The sequence below is a fragment of the Triplophysa rosa genome, linkage group LG20, assembly GCF_024868665.1.
Source record: "Triplophysa rosa linkage group LG20, Trosa_1v2, whole genome shotgun sequence".
In the NCBI taxonomy this organism is placed as follows: domain Eukaryota; kingdom Metazoa; phylum Chordata; class Actinopteri; order Cypriniformes; family Nemacheilidae; genus Triplophysa; species Triplophysa rosa.
This window is the reverse complement of record NC_079909.1, coordinates 17,081,603-17,105,677: the sequence shown is the minus strand read 5'-3', so window position 1 is coordinate 17,105,677 and position 24,075 is coordinate 17,081,603. Positions and strand designations below refer to the sequence as shown.

Genomic DNA, 24,075 nt, shown 5'->3' with positions numbered 1-24,075 from the left:
TCACGACTACAGTTCCTCAAAAACCCAAGCGAGGTTTGGGCAAGTTTCCCAACAGTCATAGCTTTGTTCAATGTCAGCCTGTTGGATCGAGAAGAAGCCAACAGCTTTTTTATGCTAATTTACAACAAGCTTGAAAAGCAACTCCTTGAGAGAAGAAACGAAAGAAACTACAAGCATAACGTTACCCAACAGAGTTCTTTTGAAGGACAGGGGAAAATACTGTGCGTGTGGTTTGGTGTCTGTTATTCATTCATCACAGTTGATGCTTGTGCAAAGCTATTTGCTTTGGATCACTGCTAGGGTGAAACTGTGTCACTACTCAACGAACTTCCTGTCTAACAGGAAGCTAGTGTGAGGGTTTTTGCCCAACCCTTCCTGTTCTGGATGCCTGTTAGCGTAGCACAGCATGTATCCACTAGGGCTGTGCATTGGCAAATGCCTCCCGATACAATACATATCACGATAGATGGGTCACGATACAATATATTGCTATGCATTTCAATACGATACACGTGCGATATATTGCAATACTTTAAATGTAAAATGGAAAAAGTAGAGCTAGAAATACAACATGCTGTGTACCACCGGGGGTTTTCTGTAAGGATAAGTGTAAAAACATCCCTTACCTCTGCAGAGTGGCCATGATGTGCGATGCATGGACCTTTAGATCAGAGGTTTGGGTTCTCAAACTGTGGATTGCGCCCCTCAAGTGGGTAGCACAGGGGAATAAGGTGGGTCAAGCAAGTCACTTGGCTGTTGTGGTGCATTACAGTTAAAACACTGAACATGAGCAATATAAAACCACTGGTTCATCAGTGCTGTAAATGAGCTGGTGTCACATCCGTGAAAGCACAATAAATGTCATTGATACTTTTCTTAATAAACTTTTTGTCTAATGCACTGCAGTAGCCAAGTGACTTGTGTCATGACTTGCGAAGCCTACAAACAGCATTATTTTACATAACTCATTACTCCATTACTTATTTTGAAAACCAAAGCACACCCACACATCAGCTCTGAGAGCTCGAAGCGTTCTTATATTTTTTGCCATGCTCGCTTCCACTTACTTTTGGCCGTATGTATATGACATGATTTACATGAATAAGCAGGTCTTTGCACTTCACTTTCTATTACACGCACATTTACTGTCGCTCTACACATCTTACTTTTCATGTATTATGAGCAAGCGGCGCGTCACTGCATCCCTCCAGCGGTCCAGTCAGGAGCTCATGACGATGTATCGCCATATCGATATTTTGAGTACAGTCCTAGTATCCACCCTATATTACTGTTTCCAAAGCACTAAACACAGACAACACTAAAGACTATCACCTCTGCACCCTATTGTCCAACACGTTGGGAGCAAGTTTTGATAGCCACATGCACCCTTGCTTTCTAAAGCAAACTTCAGCATAACTTCAGTCCTTACAGTACTACAAACCTGAAAAAATAATATCAGTCAGCAGCTTCAGAGAAGTCGTAGCCTAATAAATTTAGACAGCCACCTTTACTTAACCTCAAGCCAAAAAAAGATAAAAACCTGAGTGCCTACCTGAAGGACAAAGCGGGAGACGAAGAGAGAGACAGACATTTGACTGCTCATTGTTTCAAAGAGTTTCGAGGCTAGATTCCCAATCGACCCAGAACTTTGATTTTAACTCACAGATTTAAAAATGTATATTCATTGAAGAGCATGTGTAACTGCATCAAAACAAGCAACAACTGACACAAAATATGAATGCATCGCCAGCTATGTGGTTAGCAACACTTATAAATGAAGGACAAAAAAATAATGAAAATAAATGTAAAAAATGTTTTACTTAATATCTAACTACCTAATAACACCAAATACAAAGCACAACCTACAAAAGAAAAAAGCCTCTTTGAATCACAGGCGAATTTTATTAGCATAGGCAATCTCGTGATTAAGTTTTCAGCCGTTAATTAATTTTATTTAATGGAACTTCTGTGCCGTCAGGTCCTTTGAGGCGGTTTTCCTGTAGCGGTATCCATGGATACGAAGCCAAGGCAAGGAAAACTCATTTCAAGAGGGAGTTCTGCTAGTTTGAGGTGTGATTCTGTGTGTGTGTGGCAGATTGAAATTCCAGTCTTCAAAAGGAAAGACTAAAAGAAGCTTAAGGGAAAAAGAACATCACTGACCCTAGAGTTGTTCCGTGTGGGAAACTGCAAAAGGGCATCAAGAAAATTAGAGCAATACAAGGGAAACAGAAAAAAATTATGTGAAAAGATTGAAAATGTGGTAATACTTTACATCTTTGTTAACATTATTAAATGCATTCACTGACATTAATTAATAATGAGTAATAGCACTTTTAATATTAGATAAAGTCAATATAACTTTTCATATTAGTTCATGGGCATTAACCAATGCTAATGGTGACAATGTTTGGTTTTATTATTGTATTTGTAAATGCTGAAATTAACATGAACAGAGATTAATAAATGCTTTGAAAGTACTGCTAGTTCCAGGTTAGCTAATACATGAACTAACTGTTAACAAGCGTAACCTCATTGTAAAACAAGGAATCTGGAAAGTAATTGCTGGGATTACTTTTAAAGGTTGTATAGGACCTTGTATAGAACAATGCGTCATGTTTCCTGACGTCAATGAACCGCACTCTTTCAGCTGCTTACTGTAAGTACAAGATAAAACTCATCAGAAAAGTTAATGTTCAAGTTCATGTTTTTCATATTCAGAAAGTTTACAACAAAATAAACTATATTTTATCTGAATTTAAACTTGAGCAAGTTTGCTGTCTACACGGTAAATACTGGATACCGCACTGTGATATTCAGACAATAAATATTTCTAGCACACTGCCTTCACTGGCTGTGAGCCAAAGTAAACATGAAACTCAACCACTGCAGTCTGCTTTAATAGTTCTTTTAAAGAATCAGTTAAAACTCCAAAGGTAATGGATTGGATCCATTACAAATTTCTCGCAGAAATGGTCACTCTATTAGCTTCCGCTGTAAAGAAGAGTACATAAAAACATTACATAAATATGTTCATATGTAGTTAGTATTAATTATGGTGTAAACGTTACGAAATATTGGTGGTCTTCTCCAATCACTGCCTTTTTGGGTATCAATTTAACAAACGCCAAATACATTCCATGAAACCCACCACAAAATTACAGAGTTTATTTCTTCAAGATATAGCTAGGAAGAACAGAGAGTCTTGAAAATCAAGTAATGGCAAGTATTAGTGAGCAAAGACAAAAACACCTCGTGATTAAACAGTATGTAAGATGAGAACTGTATATATTCCAGGGGGAATGCTTGTCTGGGCTGTCGGGAATGAAAGGCCCATTTTATAGCCAGCACGAGTGATGGAAATCTAAGCTATTCAAGGTAAAAGTGTTGTGATTCAAACTACACGTACAACACCATGAGGACTAAAACTCAAGCGTTAACATGACCCAATGCCCTACTCCTTTTCACAAACACAACCACACGTTCATGGCATATGCTTGCCTAATAACCCAACACACAAGACACTTTATTTATTTCAGGACTGATACAGTGGCTTGCAAAAGTATTCATCCCCCTTCATTTTATTCACATTTTGTTATGCTGCTGCCTTATCTTAAACTACTTTAAATGATTATTTTTTTTACATTAATCTACACTCCATGCACAATAATGACAAAACAAAAAACTGATTTTTGACAGCTTTGCAAATTTATTAAAAATAAAAACAAAAATAAGTACATTGCATAAGTATTCATACCCTTTTCTGGGACACTTGAAATTTAGCTCAGAAGCATTAGTTTTGCTTGTTGATGTTTATACACTTCGAGTGGAGTTAACCTGTGCCAAATTCAATTGAATAAGTATGATTTGGAGCGGCACATACCTCTCTATAAAGGGTGCAACAGCTGAAAATGCATATCAAAGTAAAAACCAAGACATGAGGTCAAAAGAACTGCCAGTAGAGCTTTGAGACAGGATTGTATCAAGGCACAGATCTGGGGAAGACTTCTGAAAAAAATCTGCTGTATTGAAGGTTCACAGAAGCAGTAGCCTCCATTTATCCTCAATGAAAGAGGTTTGGAACCACCAGACTCTATGGCTGACCTCCTGTCCAAACTGAGCCATCGATGAGGAAGGGTCGTGGTTAGAGCGGTGACCAAGAAGCTGATGATTACTCTGGTTGAGCTCCATGATCATATAGGAGAGGGAGAAACTATAGAGACAAACATCACGCAACACTCCACCATCTGGCTATTCTTGCAAAGTTACAAAGACCACAAATTGGGTGTATTACATATTCTAATTTTGTCAAAACACCTCTCCCCTTTAAACTTTAAAACTGCGCAGCTTGAAGAGATGCATGCAGAACACGTCTGACTTTAAAACTGCGCACCTCGCTGCTGCACGGAGAGACACGTGTGACTTTAAAACTGCGCACCTCGCGCTGCACGGAGAGACACGTGTGACTTTAAAACTGCGCACCTCGCGCTGCACGGAGAGACACGTGTGACTTTAAAACTGCGCACCTCGCGCTGCACGAGAGACACGTGTGACTTTAAAACTGCGCACCTCGCGCTGCACGGAGAGACACGTGTGACTTTAAAACTGCGCACCTCGCGCTGCACGGAGAGACACGTGTGACTTTAAAACTGCGCACCTCGCGCTGCACGGAGAGACACGTGTGACTTTAAAACTGCGCACCTCGCGCTGCACGAGAGACACGTGTGACTTTAAAACTGCGCACCTCGCGCTGCACGAGAGACACGTGTGACTTTAAAACTGCGCACCTCGCGCTGCACGAGAGACACGTGTGACTTTAAAACTGCGCACCTCGCGCTGCACGAGAGACACGTGTGACTTTAAAACTGCGCACCTCGCGCTGCACGGAGAGACACGTGTGACTTTAAAACTGCGCACCTCGCGCTGCACGGAGAGACACGTGTGACTTTAAAACTGCGCACCTCGCGCTGCACGGAGAGACACGTGTGACTTTAAAACTGCGCACCTCGCGCTGCACGGAGAGACACGTGTGACTTTAAAACTGCGCACCTCGCGCTGCACGAGAGACACGTGTGACTTTAAAACTGCGCACCTCGCGCTGCACGGAGAGACACGTGTGACTTTAAAACTGCGCACCTCGCGCTGCACGGAGAGACACGTGTGACTTTAAAACTGCGCACCTCGCGCTGCACGAGAGACACGTGTGACTTTAAAACTGCGCACCTCGCGCTGCACGAGAGACACGTGTGACTTTAAAACTGCGCACCTCGCGCTGCACGAGAGACACGTGTGACTTTAAAACTGCGCACCTCGCGCTGCACGAGAGACACGTGTGACTTTAAAACTGCGCACCTCGCGCTGCACGAGAGACACGTGTGACTTTAAAACTGCGCACCTCGCGCTGCACGAGAGACACGTGTGACTTTAAAACTGCGCACCTCGCGCTGCACGAGAGACACGTGTGACTTTAAAACTGCGCACCTCGCGCTGCACGTGAGAGACACGTGTGACTTTAAAACTGCGCACCTCGCGCTGCACGGAGAGACACGTGTGACTTTAAAACTGCGCACCTCGCGCTGCACGGAGAGACACGTGTGACTTTAAAACTGCGCACCTCGCGCTGCACGTGAGAGACACGTGTGACTTTAAAACTGCGCACCTCGCGCTGCACGGAGAGACACGTGTGACTTTAAAACTGCGCACCTCGCGCTGCACAAGAGACACGTGTGACTTTAAAACACTCCACCCCGCTGCACTTGAAGAACGTCTGACGTAACGCACACTCGCTGCATGAGTACAGCGACGAAGTACACAACTTCCTTACTTGAGTGAAAGTACAGATACTACTGGTCAAATATTACTCCACTACAAGTAAAAGTTGTAAAGACAGATTCTTACTTAAGTAAAAGTACAGAAGTACGTGCTTTTAAAAGTACTCAAGTATTAAAAGTAAATTTCCTTTATGTCAGTTGTGCATTGTTTTATTGTCGTATACCTTATGCCTCTGAAGCAACCTACTGAATATACTGAGTAGCTCACAGTATCAGTTGTATTAAAGGAGTAGTTCACTTCAAAATTTGCCCCCATTGACTTTCCATAGTCATTTTTATTCCTACTATGGAAAGTCAATGGGGGCAAATTTTGCAGTGAGCAACTCCTTTAAGAGCTTTATATGTTTAGCACACATACATTATGTTTAGTTTAGATGTAATCCTGTATGATCATTTAGCCTAATTATCTTCATTAGCCCCCTAGGCCTATATGTATTTATGAGCAGTGTTCTTTTATTTTGTCTATTCCCTTTACCAGTTTTAGCAGCAATTTACCAGTAAGTAGTAAGTTTCTTGTAAATAGTAAAGTGTAGAAGCCATGTGTTTGTTGGATTTATTACCATTTGTATTACCATAATTTAACTACAAACATAAACTATAGCTAGTATAATGAAACTATGGTATGTTTAGTTGCTGTGGTTTTACTAAAGATTATTAATTGGAGTATGGTTCCTATATATAGAAAATGGTAAATTTGTGGATACTGTGGTTTTACTGCAAATACCATCCCTGCTGAAAAAAACAATGATTTTTTTAATTAGAATGAGATTTTTAAATTAATTTCCTCTTTGTAGTGTGTTTTGGGTTTTATTCCAATAGGATTTACCATCCCATCAATAGAATCCATCACATACAAGTAGACAACAAGTATCCATAGTACAATTCCCATTATAACCATTAAATCCATTACATTTTCTGTTGTATTTTGCGCAGGGTTCTATTGTTTTTATTTCAACAGGAATACTTCAACTATAGTTACTTTAGTAAAAACATCATTCATTTTCCAAATCGCTTTAAATGATATAGCAGCAGATCAGAAGTTAACACGCACGCGTAGCTCAAGGTGTATGTGATGCTTATTTACCGTTTAGCCGTTATGCCGATCATTTTCATGACAATGTTTCTATGATCTTTGACTGATCGTAACCCACAGATGATTACACCACACTTTAACATGTGCCCTTTTCGTCTTTTGTTGTTCTATTTGTCTTTTTAGAGCTTTTAAACGTAGGCGCTGTCGATGTAGCAGCGCCTACGTTTACATTAGTTTAGCGGGGAAGATCCCAGAGTTGCCAGATTTGCGTTAAAATAATCTGCCAAATGGCCATTCAAAGTTTGCCGGAAAACCGCGAGCTTAGAAAAACTGAAATACTTGGCAACAGTAAAAGGTCCTGGCAGATCGCAAGCCAGATAAATTGCGCACACAGGAAACCCCGCTGCATAGAAACCATTTTCTACTTACCTAAATATGATAAAAAAGATATATTTGTTCGTCAAAGATGGATAGTGAAGGTATAAATCACATACCCAAAAAAAATATACCTTCACAAGAAAGTACCAGTTCACTACAAACAGCGTCTCACGTTAAGCACAACAGCTACTCAGTAACTCAACCCTCACAATACCCTTACTTCACCACTGACTGATGAAACCCAGAGCACCTGATCTTAAACCTCACACCGCGCGCAACTTGAAAACACGCAGGACTTCACTGCACACCACCTCTAGCGCATGCCGACAAACACGTGCGTGCGTTTACTAAATGCACACCTCGCGTTGCACTGAGAACACGTCTGACTCTAAAACTGCGCACCTCACACTGCACGGAGAGACGTATGCACCGAGAGACACGTCTGACTTTAAAACAGCACAACTTGTGCCGCACAGAGAGACGCATCCACGGAGAGACACGTGTGACTTTAAAACTGCGCACCTCGCGCTGCACTGAGAGACACGTGACTTTAAAACTGCGCACCTCGCGCTGCACTGAGAGACACGTGACTTTAAAACTGCGCACCTCGCGCTGCACTGAGAGACACGTGACTTTAAAACTGCGTACCTCGCACAGCACGGAGAGACACGTGTGACTTTAAAACTGCACACCTCACGCTGCACGAAGAGACACGTGTGACTTTAAAACTGCACACCTCGCGCTGCACTGAGAGACACGTCTGACTTTAAAACTGCGCACCTCGCGCTGCACGAAGAGACACGTCTGACTTTAAAACTGCGCACCTCGCGCTGCACGAAGAGACACGTGTGACTTTAAAACTGCGCACCTCGCGCTACACGAAGAGACACGTGTGACTTTAAAACTGCGCACCTCGCGCTGCACGAAGAGACACGTGTGACTTAAAACTGCACACCTCGCACTGCACCGAGAGACAAGTGTGACTTTAAAACTGCGCAGCTCATGCTGCACGGAGAGACAAGTGTGACTTTAAAACTGCGCAGCTCATGCTGCACGGAGAGACACATCTAAAATGGTCATTTTAAAAGGGAAGAAGACACGCTTGATTTATAACTACGTGACGTCAAGTGACGTCACAGACCAACTAATCGATAATGAAATTCGTTGACAACGAATTTCATTATCGATTATTATCGATTTTATCGATTAGTTGTTGCAGCCCTAGCTTGAACCCAACTGAACATCTCTGTAGAAACCTGAAAATGTCTGTCTACTGATGATCTCCATCCAACCTGACAGACTTTGAAAGGATCTGAGGAAAAGAATGACAGAAAATTGCCAAATGCAGATGTGTAAAGCTTTTCACATCATACCCAAAAAGATTAGAGTCTGTAAAGGTGCTATAACCATTTTCTGAGTTGAGGGTATGAATACTTATACAATGTACTTATTTTTGTTTTTTATTTTTTATAAATTTGCAAAGCTGTCAAAAATCAGTTTTTTGTTTTGTCATTGTGCATGGAGTGTAGATTAATGTAAAAAATAATCATTTAAAGTAGTTTAAGATAAGGCAGCAGCATAACAAAATGTGAATAAAATGAAGGGGGATGAATACTTTTGCAAGCCACTGTATATCGACTAAGTGGACCACTAAAGGTATGATTCAAATACTAAACTTCAAGGACAAGCAAAATTGTTAATATGACTGCAAGAAAACAGCCAAAAATCCTTTTTCAAGTATGATGATCCTAGATATTTGGTGTCATTATTAAAAAGTAAAGTATAATCAAAAAGTAAATAGTGTAGGGCTGGGCGATACATCGTCCATTTCTTATGCTCAGTTTGCTCAATGAATTACGGTTAAATGCGCAACATCCAAAAGCCAGAGTGCGCTCTCATGCAGAAACTCTGAATATGGGAAACAGAAGAACGATTTCCAGGAAAAGCCAATGGTCATATTCTATCTCTGTTCTTCAAACCTTTTCAGGTATTTTCATGATAATAAAGTATATTTATAATGATGATGTTTGACGACTGTCGCTTTTTCAAATGCACATTATAAACGACTCAATCTCGTAGTGATTTTAGATCGAGCAGTACTTCCTACTGATCACAGAAAACAGAATCGATTTCAGAATCGATTTAGACATGTATAATTAGTGTGAATAGCGATATCTATCGCCCAGCCCTACTGAGGTTACTCGCCCAGAGTGTCTATGTTTGCTGCCATTATTGATCTCCATGTTGCCATCTGCTGCAGGACTGGTGTGAAACACAGCTGCCCTCAGCTAATGATTAGCCCAGCAGCGGTGGACACAGGCCGTTCAAAGGTACAGCGGTAGGTATTCTTAGCAAACCTTTATGAAGTGCCATAAATTTACGCAGGGCAGAACTTTTGATCAACAATCATCAGTTTTATAGCACTACAGAACACAAACAAAATCAAGCAAACGTAATTGAGGAGTTACAGGAGTCGAAGATCAATTTTGAAGTCTCAGACAACTTCAGGGGGGCAGGTCTTTGCCAAGTTACCTTTCACTCACTTTCTCTCTCATGATGTGGGTGGATCTTGAGGGTTGCCTCACTATTTCCCTCCCTCTCTCGCCGGTTTTCACAGTCGGCTCACGTTATGCTACCCCACAAAGAGTCTTTTTGCAGCAGAGCACAAAACTACGGGCCTGTTGAGCACGACATAATTACAAATCACAAAGGCCTCAGCCCCAGCTGCATCCTGCACCCTTTCCAACCCCAAACACACTCTCCTTTTCGTTCACCCTTCTTTCTTCACCAACTGAAATGCCTCCCATTTTCTCTTTTGCTACACTGTCTCCCCTCCACACACAGGCAGGTCTCGCTGTCTTTCTGAGACATGTATAAAGTGATGTTGGGATTTGTTAGGAAAAGTGCATTTAAAGTATTGATGTTATGACGCTTCAATACACGCCAACCACAGATTAGGTCTGTTAACGACACTATCATTCTACTCCCTAGCTATAATCTCCTTTCCATTCTTACACAAACTTGGATATGATCTGTGGCTTTTTTGTGACTCAAAACATAAAAACAAGATATTACTAGACTGTTTTTACATTTGTTTTGTGCATGAAACTGTAGCCAAAATTTGCAAATGTGAAAATCTGACAAAAATGTCCAGGTATAGTCATCTTGTTTCTTGAAACGACAATTAAAAAATTAAATCAATAAGAAATTTAATTAAGTCATCTCAAACATTCACATTTACTGCAATTCATTCCCCCGTTTTAGCTATATATCATACAGTAGGCAGCGTGTTTATCAGTACAGCCTGTCTTTATTTCTGCGTCCCCGTCTAATCAAACATTAAGGGATTTTCCCATCATTCAGCTGAAGTTCTTTCTTAATCCATCTTGTAATCACCCTCTCAGTCGCAGGCTGATGACAGGAGCGGCTGTCTGTGATAAGAGGGCGCTGATTCAGACAGCTGTAGCGCCTTTCACCACCTACAAGTATCCAAAAAAACGAAATAATTTAAGTTATCTTGGGAACGAATCACCTGAGCTTGTCGGATTGCGAGTCAGAATACTGTGGTTCTTCTGCCGTCTGTCTAGGATCAAAGCAGGAGGTTGTAAGCAGGAAGTGGTGTAACTCAGGAAAACGACAAGTACAACTGCAAAAGTCTTTGCTGCAATCTTTAAATTGAGTGTCATTTCTGACCATATTGAGAAAAATGGGATAAATGTCCACTCAAGCTAAAGAGAGACTGAAGAGCTCGGAGAGGTGGTTAGGGGCCCTCATACTGTGTTTCCTCAAGTGAAATAATGAGCCGTTTCCTCCTACCCTGGACTCCGAGATGTTTTTACTGGAGGTTTAATGCAGGTTAAAGACAGAAGACACAATGGTAATATTCATAGACAGAGCATGCATCCATTTTCATCTAGAAGAAGAATTTTTGACCCCAAGTGCGAGGCAGTTTTTGAGATTAAATGTAACTATCGAAGTCTGGGGGCAGGCGTAAACTCTACGACCTAGCAGACCAGTGATGCACACTTCATTGGGCACTATGCTTAATTACCCCTTCATGGGCACCACAGTGACTAATATAGCAGCACGGTAACAATAAGCTCAGATGAGTTTAAAATGAACCTTTTAAATCATTATTTAACTTTAATTCCACACAGTAACAGTGTATCACAACAGCAAAAGTCTGATCGTACACCTTTTCTAAACAAGACGCATCATTTATGATCCATCATTTAATCAAACCCTAAACTATAATATGAGCAACAGAACTTTAGCAAGCACAACTAATGAACCACAGTTCAGGTCAAAGTGGAGTTTACAGTTTGTTATTTCCCAAAGATAAGCTCATCTCCATAATCATATGGGCGTTTGGGTCCAGAATAGGTCACAGCATTTATGAGTTGCAACAAACACAGAAAAACATGCTTAACATCTTCCAGTTTTCAAACGAAAAAAGCACCTAAAAAAGGGATTTCATGTTGCACAAAGGCAGAGCCAGTGATTGTGTGTGTAACTTCTCTAGGGCATTACTGGGCGCCATGCCCTGCCCGGGCTACCTTATCAGCTATACAGGCACAGAACTGCAATCTTTTCATTGTAAATATAATAGTTTAGGGAATTTCTGCCTTATAGGATATGACAGTACAGTACAGACGGGAAGTAACAGGAGAGGAGAGAAGGGAACAGGAGTGGGAAAGAACATTGAATCAGACTCTGGTTGCCTGTAACGCCAGTACGATGTGTTGGAGAGCTGCCCGCAAAGCTATTGCTCTGACATGAAAGGTTTCCTGAAATTTATCTAATCCTGCAGAACAGATCTAAGTAACAGTTACATCAGCAGAGCTCCCTCACTGCACCAGAGATGACAATCCAAGGTGTAATTACAGATTTGTCAGAAACCAACCTTCTCTAGACATACTATCAACACACATAAAACCAGTTGACGTTTGCATGCGTGTTCAGTCCTAAAAACAGGATGGAAGTGAAAGGTTTTGCACATGCAAACGAAACTGGATGGGTCTCGTAATAAACTTACAAGCACTTCCTCTTTGCTTGCGAAAGCCTCAGTTTGTAACAAAAAGCAAGGAAATGTGATGAATACATGAAGTGCTGCAAAATATTCTGTACATCTAGCACTGAGGGCCTCTCCAAATATATATGCATATAAATCCATCATATTTAAAACCAGTATTACCTAACATCAGGTTTTGCATGAAAAGTAAAGAAATACATTGACGTGGTCATTAGTTCTGTGCACAGAATAATTTTGACAATGATTTTGAGCGTGAAAGAAAAAAGACACCACCTCTGATGCTAAAGTCTGACTTTAAGCATGTCTGTTCTAATTATGTCTACGGCTGTGCAATTAATCATAATCGTCAACTTTGGCCTTCAACAATTACAAAAACAAAATGATCGAAGTTTATACGATTATTGTGCTGCATTCCATTTGGCAAGAATCCTCTTTTTTCTTGTGGTATAAATCCACAGTGCACCCTTCCTTTACAGCAGTTCAGCTGTGCTATTTCTTTACATTCATTTTTTTCAGTTTAATTCAATTTAAAAGACAAGTTTTATTCTTTTTTCTATGTTATTTCCAAAGTCTGTGAGTAATCTTGATCTCAATATTGGCCAAAATAATCGGGATTATGATTTTTGTCATAATCAAGCAGCTCTAAACGCACTAATAGCCATTTAATGTGCTTGAAAATAAATGGAAGGGAGAAGTAGTCACAACTTTGAGATGTTCAGTACAACAGGAGAGTTAACTTCCTAATAACATTTCTATTTTCACTACTTTAAATTAGATACATTTGTCAGTGATTTGTGTGTTCTTTTGATTTACTGGCCAATAGAGTCAACTTAAAACAGCTGAACCAACTATAATTTCTATCTCTAACAGTCTAGTACAAGAAACGACAATGAGGTTTACCCAACTATAGACTGTACAGTGTCTATTTTTATTATAACATTAATGATGACATTCAAATAGAAAGTAACTAATGATGGTTATAAACAGACAAGCAAAGCAAAACTTTCAGCCATGAGCAGGGCAAAAATGGGGCAGTTACAATAAAAGAGCTGTGTCGACAATTTGTCACGTACAAGTGCGAAGCGTTCAACAGGATGGGAGTGTTCGCTTTCTGAATCAAATGAACAAAGGGGCAGCACCAACCTCAGTCTTAGCACTGACTGAGACGAGGCAAAAGAGGAAGTGGTTTGGGGACTATGCAGGAAATGACATCATTCCTCCAGCACCAGTTTTTTTTTAAACAAGGGTTAAGAGTAAATGGTTTCTGTGGTTGAGAATGCAATAAAACCACTCTATATATGGCTGTCAGTTTTGTGCCACCTCGAGAGATCTGGGTATATAACAAAAATAAACTTCTCAAGACTAGGGAGCACAGGCTACAGTTAGCAAGCATGACGTGGCCGTATACGAGCTCCAGCCTCTTCATGATAATTAAAAACAATTGGACTTGAACAGCTGAATTGACCGAATGAGGGAGAAAGAGCCAAGTGAGGGGCAGAAGCACAAGCTGTGCTTGTTGAGCGGCCACTAAATCAAAATTGAAAAGGAAGACGTTATAACAATTAGGGCCCATCGTCGGCCATGGGGGTTAGGACAGAACGTTTAAACGAAACCAGACCCTGCCTGGCCACATGGCCCCGGAAATCCAATATTACCACTGCGCTGCACCAAAACGCCACAGGCCACCCAAACGCATGAATCTAGAGTTTGCTAATGCACACTTCACGACACAACACTCGACAAGTGTTCATTGAAGACTCCGCCGTACGTGTTTTCCCTAATGAACGGCTCGTTCTTGTGCATAGCTCTGTAAACAGAAGCGCAAGGATTAGTGGGTGAGTGAGAGAAAAAAAGGCTGTAAAGGAAAAGGGAATTCTAGGGTTCTTCATTTTCACTCCCTCCACCCTGCACCTCGGCGACAGGGCAGACGGATCTTTCTTCTCCCAAGAAGCTGGCACCATCACTACATGCCCCACAGACTCGAGAACAAAGACCTGCCAGTGCTGCATCATCGCACTGTCTCACTCTCTGCCTAGCTGTGTAAGAGACAGACCAGTTTAATGAACCAGCAGAGAGAAATCAGTGAGTGGATTTTTTACAAAGCTCATCACTCTGAAAAGCAAGGTGTCCTATGATAGGCCAGTTAACCAGTGTGTGGTGATTGGTCGAATACTGCAAGCGTGTGACGGAAATGTAACGCCTCTTACCATATTTGGAACATCAGGTTCCAAAGTGATTGTACTGACAGGTACGCCCACCTTACTTGCGTATACATTTGGGCGGTCTTAGTCATATCATACCATGAACTGAGGTGGATTTGTGGGGGTGTGGTTACACGAGGCGTTTCAGGCAGGTCTGGGTGAGCATTCGCTTTTAGATAGAATGCATCTTTTGTTCCGACACTTTAATTTTTGCAATTTTAAGTGTCTAATACATGCATGGGCAACTTATAACACACCAAAGACACAGAAAAACACGTATTTGCACCATATGACCCCTTTGGTGATTAGCGTAATAAACGATAAAACTCTGGTAATACAATAATCTCTTTAGAAGTAAATCTAAATGATCTTCACAACCTATTTTAATTAATGTGACGTATAAAACAGATGTAAATAAATTACTTGATTGATGTTTAAATGCAATGCAGTGTCTGGAACATTACATAACCCCCAGCTTTACAAATCTACAATCAACCATGTTGTTGTTTCTATAAAGATCATCTTTACTTTAGCTCAAAAGAAAATGTAGCTGCCTCACAACCCACAAAATGAGAAGCTACCAATAGAGTTACCTCACCTTAATACATCATAACTTCACCACTCATTGCATAAAGGAAGCTTGCATATTAAAATGAGTAATGTGTAAGGGTCAGCTACTTCCTGAGGCAAACCAGAAAATGTAAACCTAAAGGTGACCTTTGACCTCCCTGGTGACGTAAAAGAAGTTATGAACTTCTGGTCAGTACATTTCAGCGATCCTCTGGCAAGGAATCCACATAGCCATTTTTTCAATGTGCTTTCCCAGTCAACAGTTTACAATAGCTGCACGTCGATGGTCCTTATGGGTCAGACTGAAGTAAACAAAGAGTTCTCGCTCTCGCTATCTCTCCTCGCAGGCAAAACGAGACGGCTCAGTGGAGCAGACGGACATTCAGTGATGCACTCATGCAGTCGTTCACTCACAGAAAGAGAGTAACGTTGTATGTGCAGCTTGCATGTATAAAGGGTATGCCACATGTTCCAGCATGCGTCCTGCGTTCAATAGCATGTAAAATATCGGACACATCTTTCGGCTATCTTTATTCTCAGCAAACCAGGCCTGCACAATATCAAAGTCATCTTGTCCCTCCCACACAAACGGAAAGATGGCTAGCCCCGTGCCCTAATATCTGGGAACTTCGCACATTTATGTCAATGTTTTTACTGGTCTTACAACAGTGTGGCAGAGCGTCGTGTTACCACATGGAGGCAGGCTTAAGTCAGAACTCTGGGCCTGGTGTAAAATTGAGCCAGATTGTTATCTTACAAGGGGCGGTTTTCAACTCTCAAACCCTATATGGCAACATAATGAGTACCAAGTTTGAAGAATATAATCATATCAGTTCTAAAGAGAATAGAACAGGCCAGAAGGAAAACCCCATGAGGCTTTGCAAGAGACTTGCAGTCTGTAGAAAATGTTATCTATAATGTCATTGTTTTCTTTCACCGATATGGAAAGCATGTGTCTCTGTTCAGGGTGTGTGCATGAATACAATCTGAACACACTGTCAAACCAAATGATGGGTTTGATCAACATCTATCCCCCAGTGGATCTGCAACAAAAACCCATAAAGCTGACCAAGCACCAGCCACAGAACATCAAGTAATATAATAGTTCACAAATACAAACTCATCCTCATGTCATTTGTACATTAAATACACTCTGTTCCTTAATACAATGGTGAGGACAATCTGCTAATAATATCCTATTGTGTTCTATACAGAAAAAAAGCTATATGGATTGGGATCACCACAAACGTAAGTAAATCAAGATAGTTTTTGGGGGGGGTGAACAGTTCCTTTAAGAAAACTGAAAGCTCTTCAAGTTGGCTAAAGCCCATTGCACATTGAATCTGAAATTTGCATCCGAAATTTCCGCACGTTAAAAAATAAATACGACCTCACGTTATGTCAATCACATTTACACACTGCCTCAGATATTTTCGTCCGTCATAAAAAAATTCGGAACGGGTTCGATTTTATGCGTTTTTCGCATCCGTCAAGCATTTTGAGACACCGTACAAACAAGAGCAAAATACGAAAAACGCATACGAACATTTCGGACTGTATGTGCAAAGACCTTAACTCTCAAAAATGAATGCTTGATAAAATCCTATTAGCATTTAGAAGATTTGCCAAAGGAGAGAGCTGTTACTCCCTGTGCATTCATACATTTAATAATGTAATAGTAGTGTAAATGTAATAATAAGTAATTGAAATTTATGGCACGCAAAAACTCTTTAAAGAAGATCAAGGTGGTATGGCTTACTGCCATACTGCCCATCCATCACAGGTGCCAAATAACAAAAAAGAGGAACACCTCTTTAATTGAAATATCCTCTGAGTGACACAGGAAATTGCTTTTCACAAGTCTGCTTAGATATCCAGTAGATACAAAAGCTTAGGTAAAAAACTACACTTGTCTTTACTGTTTAATGAATTTATCAAACAAAACCCATGACCTCTTCAACAAAGCACCTCTAGGAACCCAGAGGACTTTCTAGGTAAATATTACACTTCACTGCCCCACAGAATAAGTTCAACTGGGCTCTGGTTATCTTTTGAAGTTACATAAAGATTTTTACGAAAAGATCTGATATAAAAATAATGTGAATGCAAACCTGTTTCTCATAATCAAAGAAAGTACGGTATGAACACTAACTACAGCAATGGGACTCAATGAGCATTTTGACCTTGCTTGATGGAAATAGTTGAGCACATGGTGATGGATCACTGAGCCCTCTGACATTAAAAACGGATTTCATCAGCTCTGTAAACTGGTAAAACAGGCATGGTAATGTCATATAACATTTTTAATAGTAACTTAAAAGGACATCAGAAAGGATTAGGTCTCTTGCATATAAGAGCTACCTTACGGCGATCAAAGATCTGCTATAAGAAAGATTTAATGCCTGACACCAAATGCTCCTGACTGTGTAAAATAAATGTACATATCACATTAAAAACAAAGCCCATGGCTACATCCTGAGTTCCACTTCATACCAATAAGTGGAAAAGCAAGGCTGGGTCAATCCTTGAACCATAACTATATGCTGTAAGAAACAGACGCAGTCTTGTCAGTAGCACTTAGAGATCACATACACATGCCATATACACACACCCACGTCCACGCACACAACCTGCTATTACCTCACCCTGTAATCATACAGTGAAGCCCTTCAAACCTATATTATAACTAACACACCAACTACTACTAACATAATAAATCAGCCCAACTCTGAGTCTATTTATACACATATGTATATAATACATAATAATCTGAGGCAGACGCACATAACTTGACTTTAGACCAGTGACAGCTTTATAGCGGAATCTTAAACAAACCGGCCGGCTTTTTCCACTACCCGACCAACACAGATGGTAAATAAAGCATGCAAATGCAAAGCGTGATTTCCATGTGGTGAAGGACCATTAAAACCACGATGACAGGGAAGAGTAACACTGCTTCAGTCATCTCTCATGCCCAAAAGGGGCTTAATGGGATTTTTTTTGTGTGTGTGTTTGTTTTAAGGCTATTTGCCAAATGCCCGCCTGCATTTATTTGTCGGTACAGTAGCAGTGTAAAAAAATCCACACAGGCTGTGTGTTTGTGTATTATTCTCGCTCTACTTATCACCATCAGCGCTATTAAGCCCGATGGCTGAGGCACAGAGGCAAAAGCGCGGTTTTATCCAAAATCACTTAAACGGGTTTTGTCAAACCTGTCAAATGTGATCAGAGAAGCATGACAAGTGCATACTTCACTATCAAATTACCCAAAATCCAGGCAGAATATAATACAAAATGATTCTGGTCTACAGAGCAGAGATTCTTTGGATTTTATAGGGAAACGATTATGTAATTGAACATGACTGCTTGTGGATAAACCTGCTAAAAATAAAAGAAAATCACGTAAAATCAGCATGCAGAAAGAAAAGGTCTTGAGATGTTCAGACTTGAGGTTGTTCAGACTTGCCCATTCAGAAAGCTACTGCTCAAGGGTATTGAGCTGGAAGGGACAAGCAGCTTTTTGCCAGAAAAAATGCAAATAAAAAAAACAACAATTAGGCCTAAATACAGAAGAAAGCAAATCATTTTTTATAATTTTAAGTACAGTAAATAACGGAAAATAGTACAAAGTACAGTAAAAATGTGCTGGAAGTCAGCTTGGCTGACTAAAATGAAAGAAATTTCTCAAAACCTGATGGGAAAAAAGAAAACATCTACACCATCTTACAACTAAATTTTAGTTAAAAATCTTCAGATAGACTCAAAAAGCTTTAAACTTCCACTAAGGCCTTAACTCGAGAGTTCTGGAAGCGTGGAAATACAACTTTTCCTACATCTGCTCAACCTAAAAATAGAAGTTAAGTCACTCATCCAAACCATCCCTTCTTCTAAACCAAAAGTTTGAGTTAGGAAAGACCAGATGGGTAAAAGGGAGGCATGCATCTCTCCATGTGAGATTTACCACATTAGTGACATAGTTTCTTGGTGTTTGAAGGCAAAGAGTGACATCTTCCATTTGTGTCAGGTTAATGTGGCTTTAGGATTTTGGAAAATTTTAACTGATCCGACACAGAAAAAGCTGTGAAATTCCATTCAATTCTGTCTTCAAGGACATGGTACACTTGCAACCAGAAATGCCACTTCCCACTTCCAAAGTAACGCATGTGGTTGTGCGTTATTTTAAACCTCTATAGACAGTGACTCAAATCCCTAATCTAGTGTTTAAACTCCACATCTGCTATTAAAGTACACCCAATACAATTTTCAGGCCTACAATTAAATGTAGCAAGTGACAGCGACTAGCTTACATGGGATCATTATTCTTAAGCTCACTGTACTGTTAAACTCGAAATAAGCAGGAGTCCCTCAAGACAGATAAAACATTGACTCACTATTTGAAATCCATGTTGCTGGTGAGGTACAGACAACATTATAAACAGTGTTGGGAGTAATGCGTTACAAAAGTAATGTATTATAGTAACGTATTACTTTTTGCTGTAACGCAGTAGTGTAAGGCATTACTAATCAATTTTCAGTAATATTTTACTCTGTACATGTTCAGTAACGCTTGCGTTACAACAAACTTTTCGCCCGCGAGACATTAACAAATCAAAAATCCTGCAAGTTCTATTTCCTGTTCGTGAATAGATGTGTGTGGTGTCATTCATCTCCCTCTGGCTGGTGGAACTTTGTATTTTGTATTGTAAAATGTATGATTTCAGCCTCTGAGCTCGAGGTCCGAGGCTATTGGCCCCGCCCGGTTCGCTGTAAGCCCTAGCGCCAGTGTTAACAGGGTCACGGTTTTCCCGCACAATTGGGCTATTTTGAAAATGCAGTTGAGGGAAAAATTATGGAGCCGCGGGTTGCGGGTTTTGGGGCTACTTTCATAATGTACTGCGGCCGCCAAAATGTTTATTTATATTCCAAGGATAAATGTTAATTAATGAGATTCTTAATGTGTATTCATACTCTGATGAATACCTGGCAACTCCAGGACCGAGACCCATTCTCAAAAGTGTGGGGAACGAGCATCTGACAGGCAGGCTACAGTACAGGGAGGGACGCGGGAGCTCAGCTCAACCAAAGAGGAAAATATAGCGGTGATATTAGACAATGCATCCGAATTATGTTTTTACCAATGTTTCGTACTAAGGTGCATGTCACCTTGCACAATGAAAGAAATCACGCGTGAGTGTACAACAGTTGATTCTTCCGGCTGCCAAATATCACGTTTGAGCAGCGCTATACACAGTCTAGAACAACTAAAGCATTGACGTGCTTGTACACATTATACATATGCAATATATTTAACCATGCTTATTTCTTAAGCAAGTTTTTGCATGTCTTACGAAGAGAAAACACGCTTCTCGTCCATTTCCGTGCGTGGCCTCGAGCACACATGGGATCTTTTTTAAAGGGACACTCCTCCACCCAAAAATGAAAATTCTGTTATGGATTACTCACCCTCTAGTTGTTCCAAACCTGTATAAATTTCTTTGTTCGGTTAAACACAAAAATATTTGGTAGAATGTTAGCAACTGAAAATTCTTTGGCATCATTGACTACCATAGCAGAAAAAATTCTAATGGTAGTCAAAGGTGACCCAGAATTGTTTGCTTTCCTAAATCCCCCATAACATCTTTTGAGTTCAACAGAACAAAAAATATATACAATATCTAGGAAACCATTCGGATAAGTAAATATAGCAATAGAAATGTCTTTTGGCAGTTGTTAACTTTGATTTGACACTGTAAAATAATTGGGCTAGTTTTCATTCCTTTTGGGCGGGTTTTGAGGGGTCATTGGGCTGCTTTCAGGAAGCTAGTTAGCAAGATCCCTGTGACCAGCAGCAATGACAATGTAAGCTAACGTTTACATGATGACTAGCTAGAATTCTATATAATCTAGTTCAGTGATGGGATGGGACTATTTTGTATTTAAATACCTTTGAAAAAAAATGCATTTTGTATTTAAATGCGTTTAATCTTAGTATTTTTGTATTTTCAAACTAAAATACTTTTTGTCAATCAACCTCCTTATTAGACTGCATGGATGGCCAGTGTTTCAAATACATCCATTTGAAATACAAAATACTATTATTTTGTAATAGTATTTTGTATTTAAATGCATTTAATCTTAGTATTTTTTTGTATTTATTTTTGTATAGCCTCACTAATTCAAGAAATCAGCAGTCTAATAAAGAGGTTGATTGGCAAAAAGTATTTTGTATTTTAAAAATACAAAAATACAAAGACATTTCGTCATTTTAGAATGTTAAAGGCAGGGTGTCTGATTTCTCTTCGCCATTGTTGATGTTCAAATCACCAAAACAAACACACCCCTACCCCCATCTTTCGCTTTCGTCAGCGCTCGGCTAATGTCCGTCCTGTGCACTGTGCACCTTACTGCTGATTGGCTACAAGGTTGTTTTGGTACTCGGCCCGACTCAGTTGTCTAAAGCGTAATTCGTAAATCGGTTACCCCGCCTTTAAGTTCTACTTCTGTAGTGATTTTGGTTAAAGTAACTCAAAAGTAATACAGGAGTCATGTAACGTATTACAATTCTGAGACAGTAATGCAAGGTAAGGGATTACTTTTAAATAACAGTAACAAGTAATCTGTAATGTATTAGTTTGGAAGTAACTTGCACAACACTGATTATAAATGATGACTAACAGGTTTGGTTTGGCATTTAAAATCAGAGAGAGGAAAAAAATCAGCCAAAACAAAGGTAATAGAAAGGCTCGATTAAAAAATACCTCAATGTTACATCAAAGCTGTAAATTACCAAGTAAAACACAAGTAAACAATGAAATTACAACACCGTGTATAAAGCTTTCTCCAAGGCTACAATACTTAACCCCTGCCAAAAATTTTACTTTCAACACGTTCTTTGGCGCAGGGTTGATGTTTCTGGCTTCTGTTTGGACTGTAAGCCTTCTGAAAACATTCCCCTGACGAAATTCCTGCATTTCTGTCAAAACACAGTTCAGAACAGGGCAAAGTCCATGCTGAGTGTGAGCGTGTGTGTGTGGCCGTCCAGCACCACATGGGATGTTGAGAGTGGTCACAGGCACTGTCAAAACATCCCCCCCAAAGTCACACTAACATAACTTTAAAAAGTGATTTCCACAAACAAGAAGCTCTGTTTCTCTTTGGCTTACAAGGTTTTGTACATACACTGACAGTCAAAGTCATTAATTGATTTTATGGCATTTATGAAAATAAATACCTAAATGTATAAAATTCTGAAGATGAACATTAATTGCACCTACCCATGAGTTTCTTCTCATAAATAAACGTTCATTTTAAAATGATGCTATAAACATAATAGTTAAACTATGGTCACTGTAGTGACACAAGGGACATTTTGAGGTAACGTGACTTTTACTCTAGTAAAAAAACAGGGTTTGCTTTTGCATGGACTTTTAAGATTACTACCATTCTATTATGTAGAATTACATTATTATTATGTTTATGTTTCGTTTTCTTGGCACTTACGCCATTAAACAAGTATACACTTGCCTTATAGTAGTTTTCAAAGCGCTTTATCCTAAAATCATTTCACAGATACTCTCAGGCCACACCTGACAGGAGGAAAACATGGAGACGTACATAACCCTGACGGGTTGTCTCAAACTTCACGCTTTCGTCATACACATCATCAGAAAGCGTGTAAAACAAGTAGAAGTGTTTAACAAACACTAGAAAATAACTAAATAATATTTGGCTTCAAACTCCACGGTAAATCGCCGACCGTTATCTGTCACTCACCCAGCAGCAGCAGCTTTACTTCTTTGGCGGCTTTCTCTCCGTCCTCGCGCAGATTCCTGTCAATCATTTTGGATCGCTCGGCCGCGGCTTTATCTTCCTGGCTCACGGTACAGCCCATGGTTCCCAATGCGCGCTTCAGGGCTACAGATTTATGATTATAGCTTCAGGAGAAAAAATAATAAGGTATACACCTTCTGAAGCGTGTGGAGATTTTTGTTAAATAGTCTTCCGTGACTAACGGCCTCGAATAACTTCCTCTTTTGGCTTTGATGTCGCAAATCAAATAGGGGAAATGTTTTTAAGACAATTCTAGAGCCAACGCTGTTGTTTAAATACGTCCAAATAACCCTTGACAAGGCGTTGAGGGTCGAAAAATGGTTAATATCGGAAAACCAGCAAGAAACTGGCAAACTGTTGGTGTTTAGGGCTCCCAAGAGAAACAAAGTACAATCCAGACTTTAGAGTTTAACATCACGCGGATAAGGAGGGGGGAACTCGATAAAACAATGTCCACTAATCCAAAAAAGTTTGACCAAAAAAGTTATAAGAAAAGCGAGCTATGTAGAGTCGGCGACGGGAAAATGTCAAAAATGCCAAAATCCTTTTCGTCCCTTGCTTTCGTCCTTTAGTCCTGTAAATGATATCGCCAGTGGTTTAGAATATGCACCGTTAGGCAGCTAATGCTGAGCGGTCTCTGATTTATTTCAGTGTTTTCAAATCCGCCACACCCCGATCCTCTGTGAGAAGTTGCTCTCTGCCACACACAGCATCGACAATTTAGTAACTGTTGGTCTCCTCGCGCATTGGCACTCCCTCTCTGATACGCCCACCGCAGGTACTCGTGGGAAATGTAGTTTACAGGTCATTGCTGGTTCGTAGTATGAAACTCATATTTTGTTCGAATAACAAAATAGCTCCATTACAGAGGACTGTTTTCCCAAATAGGCATACGAACATAAAGTTAGACAGACAAAAAGACCGATTAGAAATACAGAACAACGACAGTTTACTTGGGGCATAAAGAATTGTGAGAGCCAGTGCTGTTTCTGTTTTTATACCGCCCCCGTGTGTCCAAAACAAAATATTCGCTTTAAAAGGTAAACAAATAAACTTTTCGACATTTGCAGAACCTCTGTTTGGAAGATCTTACTTATTTTTTTCTTTTTAATGGAACACAAAAGATTGTATGTATCAACCACGTGTGTAACGCTGACCATGTTTATTCAAAAAATTATAAAAAGAGGTCAGATTTCATTCCTT

At 40.1% G+C, this 24,075-nt stretch overlaps 1 protein-coding gene across 1 annotated transcript in view; it reads right to left on the bottom strand.

Moving 5' to 3' along the window:
• The window catches only part of gnai2a (guanine nucleotide binding protein (G protein), alpha inhibiting activity polypeptide 2a), a 56,484-nt gene extending 32,880 nt beyond the window's left edge, over positions 1-23,604 (bottom strand). The window contains exon 1 of the mRNA XM_057361799.1: positions 22,816-23,604. Within this exon, the coding sequence (XP_057217782.1) occupies positions 22,816-22,933 (118 nt within the window). The 5' untranslated portion in view covers positions 22,934-23,604. The remainder of the gene's footprint in view (positions 1-22,815) is intronic.
• Between the last annotated feature and the right edge of the window lie 471 nt (positions 23,605-24,075).